Source organism: Acanthopagrus latus, chromosome 12, assembly GCF_904848185.1.
Source record: "Acanthopagrus latus isolate v.2019 chromosome 12, fAcaLat1.1, whole genome shotgun sequence".
NCBI classification, from domain to species: domain Eukaryota; kingdom Metazoa; phylum Chordata; class Actinopteri; order Spariformes; family Sparidae; genus Acanthopagrus; species Acanthopagrus latus.
In genome coordinates this window covers 21263306-21282571 of record NC_051050.1, presented here as the reverse complement: position 1 = coordinate 21282571, position 19266 = coordinate 21263306, and the positions used below count along the sequence as shown (strand labels likewise).

At 42.9% G+C, this 19266-nt stretch overlaps 1 protein-coding gene across 2 annotated transcripts; it reads right to left on the bottom strand.

Moving 5' to 3' along the window:
* Positions 1-7289: 7289 nt before the first annotated feature.
* Positions 7290-13188, bottom strand: LOC119029475 (probable global transcription activator SNF2L2). Of its 2 annotated transcripts, none has more exons than XM_037116299.1 (6): positions 12693-13188; positions 10603-10832; positions 9541-9646; positions 8216-8317; positions 7901-8045; positions 7290-7745 (listed from the first exon to the last, which is right to left on the bottom strand). In XM_037116299.1, the coding sequence occupies exons 1-6, from the start codon at positions 12786-12788 to the stop codon at positions 7612-7614; spliced, it is 813 nt and encodes a 270-aa protein (XP_036972194.1). In that variant the 5' UTR covers positions 12789-13188; the 3' UTR covers positions 7290-7611. The 2 variants fall into 2 exon arrangements, with proteins under 2 accessions (XP_036972194.1, XP_036972195.1); XM_037116300.1 differs by having other exon boundaries at positions 12889-13182.
* Positions 13189-19266: the final 6078 nt, after the last annotated feature.

Genomic DNA, 19266 nt, shown 5'->3' with positions numbered 1-19266 from the left:
GAAGAGCAATTTTCTAGATCTGCTGCTCCACACGACAGGCCCTGAAAACCACATCTAGGACTCCCCCCGGTATATTACTCACTCACTAAGTAATATGCCGCTCGCTGCCTTTCTTTTCTCCTCACACTTCAATATGCACCCATACTAATTCATTAAATCTCAAAAGGGGAAACATCTCAGGAGTCCTTCATTTACTTATGCCGTGAATGTGAATTGCAAATGAAGACGTATGGTCCCTTGTGCATCTTTTATTGGTTTAGAAATGAAAAGAAATGTGTGAGGGAGGGGCTCAGTGTTTCTTTTATTCCTGCTATATATATATAGATAAGTAGATACGAAACAGTAGAGGGGTATGTAGAAGACCCCAGTCCTTGGTCAAAGCAACATTGTCCTTTGCAACATTTCTGCATCCACGGCAGCTGGCACTGACGAGTACAGAGACATACATACTGCTGTGCTGATTGGACTTGAAAGACAGGGGAATAACAAGGGATCACAGAGCGCTCGTCTGTAGGACATTTCCTATGACGATCTAGCAGGAACGTGTGGGGTTTCCTCTGGGGAACAGTGCTCCCCTGCACCTGCAGCTCTTTGATGAAGGGAGACATGAGCAGCTTGAGAAGAGAAGACAATAAGACTATCCTGTGCAATAAAAGGTTTTGTTTTTTTTTTAAAGCAAGAAAAGGATTGTATTGTATAAAGTATTTGGAATTAGACTACCAGGGTGGTTGGTGCATTTTTACATCATTATGTAATCTCAGGAGATTTGGAAATTTGGATTATACAGTGACACCATGGTTTTTTTTTTCTCCTTTTTTAAATCAGGGATGAGCATTGAGGCGGGGTCAAACAGTTTAATTCTCACATAGATCACACTTCAGTCTGAACTGTAAGAATATGACCGATCAGAATCAGGGGTGAAACCTCCTTGGGTTTTAACGAGACAACAATTTGAACTTGGAGATGATCGGTTCACTTGATAACAGCGCGGTGGCAAGCACAGTCACATGAAGCCGTTTTCAGAAACATTGGGAATTATTTACAGCTCCAAGAAGGCAGTTCCTGCAGCACACACAGCCCAAACAACTACACCCACGGTGTTAAATCAGAAAGTTGGCACCTCAGACTTCACAACATCTCCCACCATGACGCACATAAAATGCCTCAAATGTCACTGAAAACCTTCAGCTGCACGGTTTACTGCCATCTGCACCATATAAAGTCAAGTTGGCACCAAGGTGATAACATTTGTGGGTGCACTGTATAAATTCACTGAAGCAGAAAACAACACTGGGAGACGAAACAAAGTAATCGAAATATTGACTTTTACACCCAGGTCCATTATTCCTCAAGCTGCTGTGTCCAATAACAGGATCCAACTTTTATGTGTGCTGTGACTGAAGACAGCTGATGCTTTTTTTTCTGTATAAACCAACTTGTCAGCACTCTGGAAGTCTTATTTTGACACTTTGGTGTTCAAAAGTTGGGGAGGAAAAACATCTGATGAAGTCTGCGCAGGTTTCTCAAAACTAGTCACCGCAATCATCATCAGGGACGGGCTGGCTGAATAAACTAAATGAATATCCAGTGTCATAGAAATGAAGAGAAATTCAAAACGGCCCGATTCCACCGAAGCCTAAAATCAAAGATAAATGTCGGCGTTGACATTTTCCTACCAAGCGTGACAGCTTGAAAAAAGCAGCGGGGGCCAAATGTGATCAGCTGATATTACAGGTGATTAGTGAAATGTGGCGCAAACTAACTATCAATTAAATCTGTGTCCTGTGGGGTAAAAAGAAAATGGATTGGTCTTCTCAGCAGATTAAAGTCACCTTCTGGGGCTACTAATCTCCGAAAGCCATTAGTGCACCTACCTTCAGCTGTATCTCTTTCCCTGCTTTTCCATTAGCTTTATGTGTCATTTTATGTGAGATTTTCCTCAAGAAGACATACGTGCCACTTTGTTTCCCAGAGCTGTTAACTGTAAGAGCCCACGCCTTTTAGCTTCCCCCTCCCCCGCACGCTAAGGATGTTGTTAATCTCTAAACATCTGTGAGGAGCTTTTCACTTCTGACACTTCATTTAATGTGGAGTAGCATATATTAGTACTGTAAATTGACTTATTTAGTTTTCATTACCTCACTCTACCAGGGGGAAGCATATCACACAACTTGCTCTTTGACTGAGCGGGATGATGGACGGTTTATATTGGATCTTGGAACACGGAGACGTTTTTTTGAGTGATATTCTCACGAGCTTTCTGGTGATTGGTGTGGGATTTGAACACAGACGTAGTGAGAACATCATAGTAATTCAGATAAGAATATTATCGCTCCGTAGAGCAAATATTATTTTTTACTGCACCTCTGCTGAGGAGGTTATGTTTACGTCTGTGTCCGTTTGTTCCCCACATCCTGCAATTTTTATTCTCCCTGTCAACATTTTTGTTAAATTCTCAGGGACTAATGTGTGGATATTTATAACAAAGGTCAAGGTGTATTTCAGTGGCTGGTATCTATGAGATGCAGATAAAGAAGACTGTTCTATTTTAATTGGGTAAGCGTTTGTCTGTGGTGGCCTGTGACGTGGTTGTTTTCGGTTCTGTTTGGGTAAAAATTATAGACGTGTTTCAGCCTTCGATGACAAATTTGTTCCCTTTTTCCTTTGCAAAACAAGGCCTTTAGCCAAATGTCAATTTTTAGGGATCCTGTCTCTCAGGCAACCCATTGGTCTCCATTCTTTTGACCGTGCAACAGAAATCCTCTCCTATAGTTGCCAGCAGGACGCCCTCATGGTGCTCTGACCTTCAGACTATTGAGTCAGCTGTCAGAGAGCACTGCCATAATGAGCTATGTTTTTTTTTTTTTTTTTAATCAAAATGTCATTGGAAACTCTCAGAATGCCATTTTGTGCTTGTCTATCAAGTCTACAGACTGGTGACAAGAAACCCTAAGGAACCGCTGTGGGTGTTTCTGTAAATCTGACGTTACACCGCCTACATCTACAGAGAGACGGAGGTCGGGCAGAATCTGCACGACGGAAGTGCTTCATCTCTGAATCTGACAGCGAAACTCTGAAGATATAATTTTTCTTCTCTATCATCTATGACTGAGATTTCCGGGTAAACGTGTGTTCATAGCTTAAGCCTTAAGCAGTCGCACTTAAAATGCTGGGAAAGTGTGAGGGCGCGTTAAAAATGCATGTCCTTTCCTGCCACATACAGAAGCTCCGGACTTGAAAAGCTTGCATATATGAAGGGAGAGGAGGTCGTGTGAGAGCAGAGAGAGAAGTTGCACCTTTCATCACGCGTCATGTGAGGCTCTTTCCTCCCCTGTGAAACTCCCCTGTGCTCCTGGTGAGGAGCTCTGATACAAATGCTCTTTTTCACTTGACTTGTGCTTCTACCTGGTTAACCTAAACAGCCTTCACAACACCTACTGTATGTTACTGGAAACCAAACTCAAGGTGACCGCCTCCACTCAGATCCTGGCGATGATATGAGCTCCTGAATGAAAAATGAGACATTTGAATGCAGGCACACCTTCGTCCACCTGCCGCTCACCTCCCCCCTGCTCTCTCTAAACCTTGCACTGTATATTCAGACAGATATTATTTTTCTGCACCCACTCACTTCGAAGACAACAGCTGTTTGGCGCTCCGCTGAGTGGTATTTTTTTATATTAACACCGACTCAAACGACTCACCGAAATGTGAAAGGTTTGCTGAAACTAAGAATCCTGCAGAGAATCAGCTCAGGCTGCAGCCAGCTGTTCCCTCCGGTCCACATGGTGAAACCCAGACGGAGGCTCTCTCTCTCTCTTGGATATAAAACTGCTGGAAGCGGTTCTCATATATGCAAAAGGCCACCATTTACAGGGTGTTACAGTGAAGAAGCTAAGCAAACAGGTGGTAGGTTAACTGAGTTGAACATCATGCAGATGAGGCCTCAAATAGGTTGGATTCAACAGGTGGTCAGCCAGAGAGCTCCCATGGCACACCTTTTGAGCTTTTCTGCCCCCTAGTGGTAAATACAATGATGTAATGCAACTTTAAAGGGATATTCAACTGTTTAGAAAATACGCTTTCTTATAATTAAGAGAGAGAGAGCGCTCGGAGTCGCTCTGAATTGATCACTGACGACTCAGTGTAAAAGCTGTGGGAAATGGATGCCACCTTTGTATGGATTGGTTCCCTACAAAGTCTTGCTTTTGCTATGCTTTTCGGTCTGCCACCACGCTGGATGTCTCCTGGAATGAAGGTCCACATTGGATTGTTTTACCTGGTCGCTGCCCCCCCCAGCTAATGATGAAACAGCTAGAATAATTGTATAAAGAGGAGCCAAAAAAAAACCAAAAATGAAGCTGGAGAGTGATAGAAAGTGAGGTTTTGACTCGATGGAGAGCGATGGTGTGTGTTGAAGTCTGTTCTCCACTTCATATGTTTTCCCCCTCACCACTGGGACAGGACACGTTCATTGGGGGAATCATTTCGTCTAGATTAGTAAGTAACAAAACCTGTTTATTAACCCAAGCTGGTGTCTTACTGCCTTCTCATAGCATTGAGATCAGGGATTCTATGTCAAATTGGGATTCCCGCTTTAGCTTTTTTTGCTTTGGACAGCAGTTCTGGCTTGCAACATCTTTTTGCAACCAGTTTTGTCACTAAAATTATTTGTAGATGTAGACAAACAAAATGCAAAATGACGCTGATTTGGAGGTGCTTGCAGGAACATGATTGTTTTAAACTTTGGACAGGTCCACGCTAGCCACTTCACTCTACTTCTAATCTATATGCCAAGCTAAGCTCATCCTCTCCCAGCTGTTGTGTCACACACAAAAGACAGATGTGAGACTGGTATTGATCTTCAGTTACGAGTCCACCTCATAATTCATCAGTCGCTTACTAAACCGTGCACTGTATATAATTATACCACCAACAGCAGTCACTACTTGTTGTGACCAGGTGAGGATCAGTTTGACCTTATCGTTTTTGAGTCGATACCATTAGTTATTGCGTTGATATATTTATCTCGTTTAATGATCATCACAGAGACTGAATCGTTCCAGGCGTGTTACCCGCTGACATACTGTAAAGTGAAGTGCTTCATGGCTGGTTGGGCACAGATTGGCTGTGACGACGCCACAGATGGGTCCCAGTGATGTATGACGTAAAAAGTAATTACTGGTAGGATGGAGACCGTGACTCAAGAGTATGTGAGAGACAGCATGAGCACGCAGGGCAAGGACTCATGCAGCTTTCTGGATGCTTGAACATGTGTCTTTAATGGGTCCAACACATCTGTCTAAGCATTTGTTGTGAAAGAAGCAACCTGCTCAAGCTACCTCAAGACAGCCTGAGGACTGTGGAGGTAATAACAATTAAAATACACTTTATCTTTGTATATATGTTTTGGTGGGACCTCTCTTCTACAAATGGTGTTCAAAACATGTCATATTCTTGTCAATGTGTGATTGGATCTTGTGTCCATATTCTATACGGAAACAATGTCAATGTTTCATGCAAAACTTGTGCCGAATTAACAAGAAGATCCAACTTGTAAAGAATTTGTTGTAGACAGTCTTTCAAAAAGTTTAGAACGTTTCTCCAAACTCCACAACTCCCAAAATTGAGCAATTTCTTAAGGGAGTCTGGGAACTTTCTCCACGGACCACCTCAGAATGTGATCTGAGTGCTCAAATGTGTCCTCAAAGCATCTTAGGGGTGTTCACACCTGTACTGAGAGCTGTTTACCTGTGATTGGATCTCACTTATGCACTCCATATGCAAATGTTTATTCATGTTTAACGTTTGCCCAGTCAACAAGAAGGCTGAATTGTTAAAGATTTGTTGTTCCGAGTTTCAAGGGAGTCTAGGGACCTTCTCAAGGGGTGTCACACAATATGTTCACATGTGGCACAGACCACCTCTGAATGCTAAAACGGGTCCTCAGTGCTTCTTGGGGGTGTTCACACCTGTACTTACAGCTGTCCACTTGTGATCGGATCTCACTTCCCCACTCTATATGCAAATAAAGACAAATAAAGTATGAATAGTCATGCTGAACACTTACAGAATTAACAGGAAGGCCTAAACGGTTAAGGGTTTGTTGTAGGCAGCATTACACAACGTTGATAAAGTTTCTCCGCACACAACAACGTACAAAATGAAATGATTCTTAAAGGGAATCTGGGGAATCTCTCCACGGGCACCAGATACCGCCAGTCTGAGTGATTGCATCTCAAATGCATCCTGAGTGTGTCTTTCAGGGGTTTGATCACACCTGCGCTCAGAGCCGTCCACCTGTGATCAGATCGCTCAGGATGCACGTTGATAGCGGCTCTGAACAGCCTAAGAGGGAGAATAAAGTAAAACTGCAAACAACCGGGCCGAGGCATTACTGAAAGGCGAAAGCGTTACACAAACATGAGCTTAAATACCAGCAGCCAGAAATCATGAGACACTCAAATAGTTCTCTTGCACCACCTATTGGCACGGCGTCAAAAATACACATCACATGCAGCATTTCCACCGTGAAGGCAGTAATGCTGAACACCTGCTCTCCTTAACGGCCTGACAATGGATGTAATTCACTTTAAACCTTCGTAATCAGGTCTTTTTGTATCATCTGATGACTAGTCACCTGTTCAAGATTGATTGTGAGTGACTCGACCACTCCTTCTATTAAAAAATGATAATAATCACCGACCACCTTTTGGACTTTTTGGTAAAATTTATTTCGCAAGTGTTTAAGTGATACATGTTTTCAGGGATTGTCTTAACAACGATATCTTCCGCCCTCACCCACCCATCCCCCCAAACAGCCAGGAGAGTAAATGAAAAGAAACCGTATTTTTTTTTCTTTTTTTACTTACTTTTCACACAAACTGTACAATACGTGAATAAACTGTAGCACAAGGGATACAAATGTCCAACTAGAGTACCCTTGATTAGACCAAAAACTTGCTCCATCAAGCACACTGTAGTCTTCATACTTCAACTTCATACTTCCACTGAGTTTTTTTTTTTCAATTTCTTTTTTATCAAATACGTTGTAATCTCCAAATTCGGAGATTTTAAACAAACTTACAGTGTTCATTTGCTCCTCTTTAAAAATACCCCCTCCCCCGCTCGTGTGCCTCCATCCTCGTCAACATCGTCACCAGCTGGGTGCTGCTCAGGGGGAGCCGGCATCAGTAGAGATATACTGTACATATCATGCTCCAAGACATATGAAGGCATTTCATACAATCAAATATATGGATTAAAAACAGTCATCGAAACTGGTGTTGTTTTTTTTTTGTACATAGTATTTGCAGAAGCAATCACAGGGACTAAGGCAGAGATAAAACATTTTTTTTTTGTAAAAGACTAGCTAAAATAAAAGAGCAGCACGATGTGCAGCGTGACGTGTCTGACTGGGATGAGTCATCTAAAAAAGAAGAACTGATCCATAAGTAGGCGACCTCTCTTTGAGCGATCTTTCCCCGTTTTTTATTTTCTTGGACAATGACGGAAACCGATGAAAAGGGATGCGGCTGAGATTACACATGAATGAGGATACCAAAAAAAACCAAAACAAAACAAAAAAAACAAACTTGTGGGCCCTTCAGTTCAACCTTCATCTTTTGTAGTGTTATCCTCTAGATCCTCATCGCTGTCTAAATCACTGTGGAGCCTCTTGGCCATGGTATTTCTGCTTCTCTCCTCCTGGTTCCCTTTCTTGAGCTGGACTGGTAACGGTTTCACTGGTAACGACAAAAGCGAGAGAGAACGGGATGAGTCTGATGCAACAACACTGTGCTTCAAATTCTGCAAGCGATTCAAAAGACAAGTTCAGAAAAGTGAGAACAGCCAGCAAACAATAATTTAAAAAGATTACTTTTTTTTTTTCCCCCCTCACCTGCTGCTGAAACAAATTGGTCTTCAGCTCTGCCGCCATTATCGCCGTGACTGGCGCTAACCGTCTCTTTCTGTTCCTCATCTGTGACAATTCTCTGTCTCGCGCTCTCGAAAACAGATTTAATGACAATTGAATCCTCATAGATCTGCACGCACACACACGCACACACACGCACACACGCACGGATAAATAAACAGAGCATGGGTTGTTATTCACCACAGCGACATCCAAGCCCATTTACGACTACAATAGTAGAATGGAAGCTGTGAAAAACAATTTTGTAGCTTTCAAATGAGAGAAGTCCTTCGGGTTCACCTGAGATCCCTCCAGGTTATAAGTCTGGGCGTTGTGACACAGGAGGAAAATATCCTTTTCCAGATCCCCCACACTCCTGTACTTGTGATTACGCACACGTTCCTGTGAAGCAGAAGGTCAGAATCAAAAAACCCTCAGTGCAGCCACTGCAATAAGTAATCAGCATTAAAGAGAGGAACGCTTCTTTAAAGTGAAACCTTCACTGTAGCTGCTAAGCTAAAGGTGCTAGCGTGCATCCCATCAGCACAAGCTCGACTTCACATCGAGGTTGTATACTGTCTTTTCAAGTCGATTTAGTTTCGCTGTGAATCTCCAGAAATATTTAGTGGACTATGAAACTTCTCCTGACCTTCCACTGACATTGAGGTGAGTAGATAATGACTGATTTTTCACCTTTGGGTGAACTTATCTGATTCCCTGTTTTCAGGTAACAAGTAGATGATTCGATCGTTCAAGCTGTAGTGAACAAGCCTGTTGTTGTTGTTAGTGAATTAGTTTTGGCTGAATAAGCAGGACGTTTAAGCTGGTGTTGATGGCTGATAGCTGTGAGCAGAAAACAGTTTTAACCTTCATGTGAAAACATGAAGATGCAGTCCTCTTTTTTGATGGATGGCCATCAAATTTAGTTTGAACATTTGTTGATCCCAGAGCAACGATTTTTGTTTTTTGATTTCCTTGACTTTTTCGTCTATCACAACAATTCCTGTTCCAGTTATTCTCAAAGAGGTCATATTATTGTTTTTGTTGTGTTATGTATAATTTTTTTGCATGTAAATGGTTTGCAAAGTGAAAAAACACAAAGTCCCTGCACACAAAGTCACTGCATTATTTTGGATCACACTACCTTGCCTGGCATGACCTGCTCTGCTCTTATTGGCCACATCCTGCCAGTTAAGTAAAGTGCATGCACAATTCTCACCAAAGATTGAACAGAGGCGAGATGTCTCACTCCGTAGCTAAAACGGAGCGATCAAGACTCAGTGTGAAAACAGATGCTGCAGCAATGCACAGAAAAATAATGTGCTTTTTGAAAATTAAAGCATGTAAACCTATTCTACCAGGACCCCCAAATAAAAGTATGTAAGTACAACCTCTTTAATGCCTTTCACCAGGTCAGATTGTGGACCAAAGTGGGTAATTCCAAGAAATGTTAAGTGATATAATGAAAAATACATCAAAGTCTCAGTGCTTACTATAGTTGGGCTGAAGTTCTTCTTTTCAAAATGAAGGACATTTCAGATGTGTGTTATCTATCTGGCTCCACGCATGACTATGGTATCATAAGAATGATATCTGTATGTGAGTTCTGAGGGTGTTTCACTCACCCTGATCCTTCTGAAGTCCACAGGCTTTCGGATCAGCTCGTAGTACTCAGGTACCTCTTTCTTGGAGGGAAGCTGCACGAAGCCTTTACTGATCTGTCGACCCAACCTGGATGAAAAGTGTGATACTTCACATGATCTCACCTGATCGAGAAACGGTTTGATAATAATATTACATCACACAAACTTGTCACATTATAACAAGAACCTTTTTTTGTTATAACATGAAACTTTCTGCTGCTCCAACAATATGGTCTCATTTTATAATGCGAAACGTTCTTGTTGCAACATAACAAATATGTTTGTAGTTTGTAAAAACATGCAAATACCTTGTTATAATGTGGAAACAAGTTGTCAGAAACAGAAACTTTTCGGGTCATAACATAAAACACTTTTTTGAGTTTCTAGTGAGTTCTGAGTTTGGTCAGAGGCTGAGCTGAACACAAACACACAGCTGGTGTGTCTGTTGCTTGATAGCTGGCTTACAGCTAACAGCTAAGTTTGTTGGACGTTTGGTGCACATGTTAGTACATAAATTATATTTTAACGTTTTGATGACTATTCATTGTGTTGCAAAGACGTTAGAAAGCTAACCAGCTAGCCCCAGCGTGCTCCTGAGCTTGTGGTGTAAACACCAAATGCACATCTGGTCCCTTAGGTCCAAGTCTGGACCGCTAGCTGGACGGCTAACTGAGCTAACGGTGGCAACAGTCAGTCGGCAGTTAGCTGTTAGGTTTAAAAGTTGGGATAACAGAATAATGAATTTAGGGAGCAGCTTCATTCCTCGGACTGTGAGACTTCTCAACTCACCTTCCACACTCCATCTTTGAAAACAGACTGTAAATGTAGCATAAAATGTCTCAAACCTAAATTTCAGTTTTGAAAACCTGTGCCTTGTTAAAGAATACCTTGTACCCTGTACAAAAGGAGAATTGAGATAGCGTCACACAGTGAGATCATTATGTGGTCATTTTGCGATAATAACTGGACTCAACGATAACAAGGACCTCGGCCTTGGCGTGACAACAACAGCAGCATCACAGTGACGTAACTGAGCGCCCTCACCCGTCCTTGTAGTTGATGACCATGTCTACCAGCGTGCTCAGTGTTCTGGTGAGTTCCGGTGGATTTGGCGGCAGCTTCTCAGCCGGTGGGCGCCCTCGCTTCCTTTTGACCTTCTCGCCAGTCTCCTGCCCGGCCTGCAGTTCCTTCTCCCCATGGTTATCGCTTTTACGTTTCTTCAGGCTGATGTCCTCTTCCATCTCCACCAGGGACCCGTTCTCTCTGGTCTCAGGCTGCAGGGGGAGAGGGAGCGATGAGTCGGGACGTCTCGACTCAAACACAACATACCAGGTGGAGGAACGTATACATCGTACACACAGACACTGCTTCCTTCTTCTTTGTTGGTCTTTCATACCTCCGAATCATGAGGACAACAACATTTCAATTTAAAAACCTCTTCCTCTGAGTTTCCCTTGACAGTCGGGATGCTGCGGTACAGTACATGCTTTCAGACATCAATTTGCCACAAAGACAGAAACCTGAAGCACTTCAGACCCTCAAATTAAGGCACTCACAGCCTCCAGTTAATTAGCAATACTGGCTAGAGTTTAAGCATTCGGAATTACAGGGTGCGATTTTGTATTCCAATGAAAAGAGGGTTTATTTATTTTTTACAATAGCATCCGAATTTGCATGGACCGGAGCGCCCCAACTGCTGTGCTGTCTCTGCAAATTTAGGGCAGATTATTTTATCTGGAGGCTTTGATGTCAGATGATTATGGAGGGGAGGCAGAGAGAATGGAGAATACATTTAGAAGGAGCGGCGTTACACCAAAGCACAGAGTCTAAAAAATAAAAAATAAAAAATAAATGTTGTCAAGCGATGGATTATTAACCCACATTTGCCTGGTTTTGTGCACAACACTGAGCCAGGATCGTGTTTTTTCTCGATGATGATGCACGCTGCATCCCGAGTTATTTTCAACCCCTCGCTCCCCATTTTTTTTTCTTTTTTTTTTTCGAATATCTGCTGCAACCACTGTATTTTCCACAAAGGCAATTAGAGGCCAGAAACATGAGTATGCATGCAGACAGGGGCAGCAACAGCAGCGGCAGCAGCAACAGCAGCAGCCCAGCTGGAGAGAACAGGGAGGAAATAAGGAAGGCATGCTGTCCAATCCTAACAGAATATTGATGCATCAATCACACAGGCTCATACAGCACACACACACACACACACACACACACACACACACACAGACACACATACACACACCATGTAATGAAGAGCATGCGGCTTGTGAACATGTATTTTCTCAAGGACAGAGATGAAAAGCAGGCTGAAATGTTATATCCTGCAGAAACAGTCACAGGAAAAACAATCCAAGCCCTCAAAAATAAGAATTATGATAGAGGGAGAGTTTGGGGGGGGGGAGAGAAAGAAGGCATGCACTTCGGAAATAAAACACAAGACATGGCAGATAATTGAGTTGGAGCAGACAACAACACTACAGAGGTAACAATAGACATCCTGCTCATCATCGGCTCGGCTCAAACGTGGGGGCTTTGAAAGCCCCGCTGCTCCCTCTGAGGGGCTGCAAATCGCTCCAGCGCAATACTGGAGGGGATAGAGAGGGTAATCCTCAAAGATGTATAACGCAGCCGAGGAGGAGAGCTGCCGCCTGATTGACTGTGCATGTGCCGAGCGGAGGGGCTGTCAGCGTGTGCATGTGATGCTCCATGCCTGTGCTATCTCCTAACAAGCCTGCCTCTTCCCTGACTAATCTGGCAAAGATTCCCCCTCTCATCTGTTACAACACACACCTACACACACACACACACACACACACGCGCTCCCTCTCCTCTCTCCACCCCCCCATCCCATCCGCTCACACACACGCGCGCACACACACATGCACGCACGCACACACACGCAGACACAGGCAAAACTCACAGCAGACACTCGCTCTCCTTCCCTCGGCGCGCGCCCGCCCGCCCGCACACACTCACTCACACACACACACACATCCAAACGCACACACACACACACACACACACACACATTTTTTATCCATCTCTTCCTCTCTTCCCATGCGATGTAGCCTGGCTGAATCCTGAGCCCGAGAAGAAAAGACATGGAGGAGGATATTTACCTGAGTGCAATCTGCAGGCTGGCTATCAGGATCGGCTGCAGCTGTGGGGGAGAGAATTAGCAAGCCAGCATAGCGGCGAGCTGCTAGTCTCTTCATCAGCTGATCACTCAGAAGCAGAGCCCAGAAGGGGGGAGAATAAAAGCGCTATGTTTTCATATACAAATCATTGGGCTGGGGGAAAATAGAAATGCCATACCCATCTCCTGTCTGCAGCTGTCCGAAGTCTTTTTCCTGACTCTGGAAGGCCCCGAGCTTGTCTCCCTCTGCATGTTTTTAATATCGACTGCTGCCAGACGTGTTTTTTTTTCTTTTTTTTTTTTTTTTCTTCTTCCTACCCTGCTGTTAAAGTTATCGGGTCCATTTTTATTTTTATTTTTTCAAAAAAAAAATCTTTTGTTGTTGTTGTTGTTGTTGTTGCGTTTTCAGACGGGGATGTTCCATTTACGATGTGACGGGATCAACTAACGCAGTGATCCAACATGAGTCCAGCAGGCTGCAGCCGGACAGGACATGCATGGTTCATACAGACAGAGCAACACGAGTGACGGCGCGTCACCACAGGGGGGAGGCGGGGGGGTCACGTCCCCTACAATATAAATATATTTACTATGTTAAATAATAAAAAAAATAAAAAAAAGTTATCTGCCCTCCTCCCCTCCCCAATGATGTCACCAGATTCACTGTTAAACCAAAAACACACTCCTGTTTCTGGGGTTCCCAACCACCGGACCCTGGACCGGTCCTGGGTCTTGGGTCGTTCAGTTAACTACCAGGAGGAAGTAAGTGTCAGTGTTGTGTTAAGGACCCAAAAAGTCATTCTTGCTCCAAAATATTACTTTTGTAAAAGTGAAAGTCATCCACATGAACGGTACCTAGAGTCTTAAATCGTCTGATATTAAAGTTGCACTATGTAGATTTTGTGGCGGATATTTTAATCAGCTGTCTTTGTTTTGAACGAACTGACCTTAAAGGACAACACAGTTTTATACTGTTCTACTTCATATATATGTGGCGGACCCCGCCACCTGTCCAGCGTCAAACAGTGTAGTGGACACGATTATTCTCATCTGAGAACAGTTTGTATTATTACCTCATCAGTACTGTGAATATATAAATAAAAAAGTTCACATTTCTTTTGTGACTATGAGGAAGTTTCTGTTTTTGTTGTTTGGAGCGCCCTCTTTTGACAAAAGCAGTACGACACTGCCGCCTTCTGTCGTAAGGAGAGACCACAGGATGGATTGTGATGAGGTAATGTATTTATAAGCGATTCTTATATGTGATATTAGTGATTGAGCCAGAGTAAACAACATTTACAGCTCTTATATATCATGCTAAAATATGTAAAAGTGAAAATAACCCAGATCATTTACTGATTTATTTGTTGATGTCTTAAACAAACAAGGACAACACAATGTCGCAATGCTTTACTTTGTTCATATTTGGCGGACCCTGCCACCTTTCTAGCTTCAACCTTATTTTTTATAGTATTATTACATCACTAATATTGTAAATATTCAAAATCTGAGTTTGAATTTCTTCTCCAAAACTACATAGTGCCCCTTTAAATTACATATCAAAAGTAATTTTTCTAGCAAGAAACAGTGAGAATGATGGCGATTTTTTAAAAATTTCATCGTGGTTTCTGTGAAATGTTCCAACTATACAAGGAGTAGATGGAAGAGACAAGATCGCACGCGATCACGCACATCTTCCTCCCTTCTGTCTGGGCCCTCTAGTGGCAAGACAGCTCTGGATATCCGGGTCCATCCCAGCTCAGGGTGGTTTGGTGGTTTTAACAAGTTGATGGTTGCAACTGCACCACTTTCACCAGGATGGGATGAGAGTCATGTGATCCATTTTGCGTACGAACACTTAATAACCAGGTGAATGTAAACAGCAACGACAGGTGAAGTGATAATAACACGGTCAACATCCGCTCATATGTCCATCCGCTCTGAGTCCTCATCTCCTCGCCCTGCTGTTCTCCAGCGCTGTCGGCTCGGTCCCTCTGTCAAATGCAACAGCTTGATCCGAGTCGCCGTAAAAGAGGCCGGCAGCACAATCTCTGACTCAAGTCCCCATTTGTCCATTTGACTTCCCATCACCACCCTCTGCTCCCTGAGGAGGTGCGCCCAGTCAGGATGGATGGATGGCGGACATTGGGCGGTGATTGATCAGATTTCAATTTCCTCCCTTATTCCTGTTACAACTTATCAAGGTAGTGGGACGGGATCTCCTTCTGTTTGACACCAGTCAGTGAATTCTGTAATATAGTTGTAGCTGACAAATATGGACACTTTAAAATTTGAAGGGTTTATCACAAAAATTCAGTCAGTTCAACGTGCTGAGACAAAATCTGCGACTACCATCCCTGGTTTTCCCCTTCAGGCACAGTTTCATTTACCAAATCAGCAACATCGACCATTAATACCTCATTTTAATGTGTTGATTAATATTCTTATGTTACTCAAACTTAAAAAAAAAAACTTGAATAATTCCCATCATATCTTCGCAGGTTGTATATTTCTCCCATCCCCCACCGCCATCAAGACTTCGCCCTCGTGTTTGTGCGCAGCCCCGAGAATTCCAGCGGGGTGATTAATGCATTAATATCATATTACACTTGATTTCTGTGCCAAGAGAGCGAGGGAAAGAAAAAAATAACTCAGAGCTGCAGAGCTGAAACAATTGCTGCAATAACAGTAGACTTTTTTTTTTTTTTTTTCCTTTTCTAGTTCTGGCCGACATTCAAACACATCTGGTTTCTCTGAATCAATTTGGGGTTTTTCCATGTGCAAAAGGGCTGCTGGAAAAAAACAGCACACAGTGTCAGCACTCACAAACGCAGGAAATGAAGGATACACAAGAAAACAGGAATCGAAATAAAAAGCTGCGTGTTTCTTCAAATGAGGTCAAACTCATAATGACTGCCCCTTTTGTACAGACTTGTGTGGCTGGGACTGGTAATTCCATGGTGGCAGAGAAAGAGAGAGAGAGAGAGAGAAGGAGGGAAATCGTGATGCACACAAGTTGACAAGGCTATCCACAGCATTGTTTTCATGCCACGCAAATGAGCTGATGTTCTAGCAGCAGGCCAAGGCCATTTTTCATAGCCTCGCTTTTACAGCCTCGCACACTTAGCTAGATTAAAAAACTTTCTGCCAAAAGGAAAAAAAAAAATATTACAGCAAACAATGTTCAATGTGACTGTATGAATCACGTACGCTCCCCGAAGTCACTGAACACAGGACTGATCGAGCAACGGTTTCCAAGTTTTTGGAAAAAAAAATATCGCCAAAAACGTGATAGTTTGATCACATTTCACAGACACTGCGCTGGCAAAATGAGTGGACGAATCCCCATCTTTGAGCCTCGTGTTGCTAAATCCTGATTGGAGCATGGAAAAAAATATGCAACTGATCCCCGCCCAGCTTCAAACCAGCGAGAGGAGAAATCACAGAAGACTTTAACACAGAAGTCTCTCATGTAAGATAACCAAAGCTGCTACCGCCTCGACAGGAAACATGCTGCATGGAAATAAAAAAAAAAAAAAAAAAATTGGGGGGAAAAACATCTTTAGGGGCCTTTAAAGCATCATAAGGAACTTAAAATATCAGCTTCAAAATCATTTTAATGGAACAGTGCCTCTTAAAAGAATGAATGGTGCCTCTGTCTCAGCCTCTCTGCCCTCCTATCACTTGTTTCTGCTCTATGTAACTTCTGTCAGTGGGTACAATCACAGGGTGCCGCGCTTTACAGCAGAACATCACGCACAGCACCGATAATCACCGATTTTGGTGAAACCGGATATTTTATGGAGAAAATGTTTGTGGTTTTCCTCCTGATTTACTGAGTTTCCTGAAAGGGGAATGTTGGTCGCCAGAATAGGAGCCGGGCAAGCGGGCAACTGATCCAGGCTCAGCAAGCTTTACGGATATAATGCCAGAAACCGAAGACGAAGGAAGCTGTGAAGGGAAAAAGAGACTGACCGAGCAAGAGGCCAACGCACAGAGTAAATCTGAGACTGGCTTTATTTGTCGTTGGAGACAGCTCCGCTAAATAAAGGGCTGCAGACAGACGCTGAGGTGGTGAATAGTTTGCAGTTTGGTTAGGTTTAGGAAAAGATGATGGTTTAGATTCAAATAGTAATGTTTCAGACGGGATTGAATGATCACAAAAAACAAAATATCATCTCTGTTAAAAGTTAGAATCAACAAGACACCCAATGTAAACCAACAGGAACGCACATCAAACCGGCTGCCTGAGCACGCATTTTCACCTCCAAGACATAACGCTGGAAAGACAAGCAATGGCATGTGATGCCAGACTGCACAAAATACGAATTACAACACAATGTCGCTTGAAGTCACTCTGGTGTTGTGGATAAAAAAAATAAAATAAAAAAAAATCAGTACTCGTCCACTGCAGGTGAGAGCTGGGACTTAATCACCAGGTGATCAAATATCCAGATTGTCAACAGATCTCAGATCCGTCCATTAGCATTACAGGGATCTGAGTGGGGAGAGGACATCTCCTCTTATTATTGATTTAAAAGCATGAAAAGGGAACGGGAGGCTGCTTTTTGTTTTGCTGCTCAGGATGGCTTGGATGAAAATCCAGTTTTAATAAGTAATACGCTTCTACCCAGAAGTATGCCGGCGAGAAGCGAGACAGGATTAGCTGACCCCTCGTGAAATAAAGATATCATCCTAATATTATGTTCCCGGAGAACCGCTTGCTCAAATACCCGCCGACTGTTACCATGGCAACTGCAAAATTGTGATGGTGGAACCTTTATCATTGTATTTTATTGCTGTTGCTGGGAAAACGACTCGAGAGTGCTCTCAGTCACACATGCCCAGGCTCTCGGTAATGGGCCACAGTGACAGGCTGTGAGGAATGACAGCATAATTTTATACATTTTACATCTTTTCACGGGAGCTTTTCATTTCATACACCCAAGGCACCGCTTTTCTAACATCTGCAAATAGACAAAAATGTAAATCATCTGGTTAGGAGCAGAACCACCTTGTCCCCGCAGATGTCCCACGTCAAAAAAAAAAAAAAAAAATGACTTCAGTTCTTTTGGCAGTTCTTCAAAGTAAATAGAGGAAATTAGCATTTCATATTTGAAAAGTTGGACGATGTCTTCTTTTTATGACTCCCTATTATTTATATTTGATCACATATTCATTGTCTGTCAGTGTTCTCATGTAAAATTAAGCAATGGTGGTCTCTCAGTTGCAGGGCTGATGCAGAATTTAATTATTGTCCCACATTTAATGCCAACATCGCTCCACAGCTCTCAGGGAACATCCATTGAAGCAGCCTGAACTTTACCAGGGTGCGTATAATTCTGAATGCTTGATAAATGATTTATAGCTTAATCAAAGCTCAAAATTCAGTTTTAATTTGCACTGGTGCAAGCATGGATGGATCCCAGCCAACTCTGATTAGTAATCCAGGCTGTGATTTGCACTGTCGGGTCGCCACAACGAGCCTGTCGCTTTCTGAAAAGATGCTTAAAATTTTAAACAACTTGCTGCCCCGTCCTCATGAATAAGCCAATGAAAAAATGATGGTAAAACAAGCGAGGACAGGACGATGGACGCAGAGGTGAGGTGGAAGTAAATGAGCAGCGAGGGAGGCGAGCGGTGTCTCTCTTACAGACAGAGCCGGGTGTCAAAGGATGAATCAAACTGGTGTCTGCCAGACTGTTAATGAGGAGAAAAGTGTTGATGATGCAGCGAAGGCTCAGCAGACACTTTCTTTTTTTCCCCCGGTTAGTTGAGAAAACATTTATCCAGGACTCCAACTTAAACCTGCTGAAAAACTAGAACTAGAATTATCACCTCACAGATGTACTGTATGTCTCTGCAACCTTGTAAAGTTTACATCCATATCCGCGCACAGTCATCATTATATGTAACGGAGACTACGAAGAGTTGAAAAAAAAGGTAATCGTACAATACGATCATTTAGCAAAGTCTTTTTTTTAGCAACTGTGACATGGAAGAGGTGTGATCGAACTGCGTAGCGCCTCGTATGGTGCTCTACCGCCTGCACTCTTAAATGTCATTTCACCTTCGTGTTATTCCTGTCTAATTATGACACGTTATGAACCGCATTAAAACTAAATACGTAAGTTGTTTAGCTCATCTGACAGAGATGACAAAATGCAGCAGCAGGCTGTTGACTAAACAAAGGACAGATGATGCAGCTGTGACACAGAAACATTTAACTGAAGGCTGCTTTAAATTCCTTATCCCAAGCGCCAGCGTCTCATTTTATTTAAAGCCTCTTCCTTGTTTCTGTTCTTTGCCTCCAATGCCTGCGTCTCATGTTGGAGGGACTAAGAAGTGAAAAGAGGGGCTCGAGTCCAAGTGGATATTTGTGCCAAATTCGTATTGAAATTCTCTTGAGGATTTCCAGAGATATCATGAGAATGAGACGTACGACCTAAAAACGTGACGCCTCCAGCCACTACTGGCTCCTCACAGGCTTTAATCAGCGTTTCTGAGCACATTTTTTTTTTTTTTTGCTTAATTTGATCAGTGTCCAACAGCAGAGA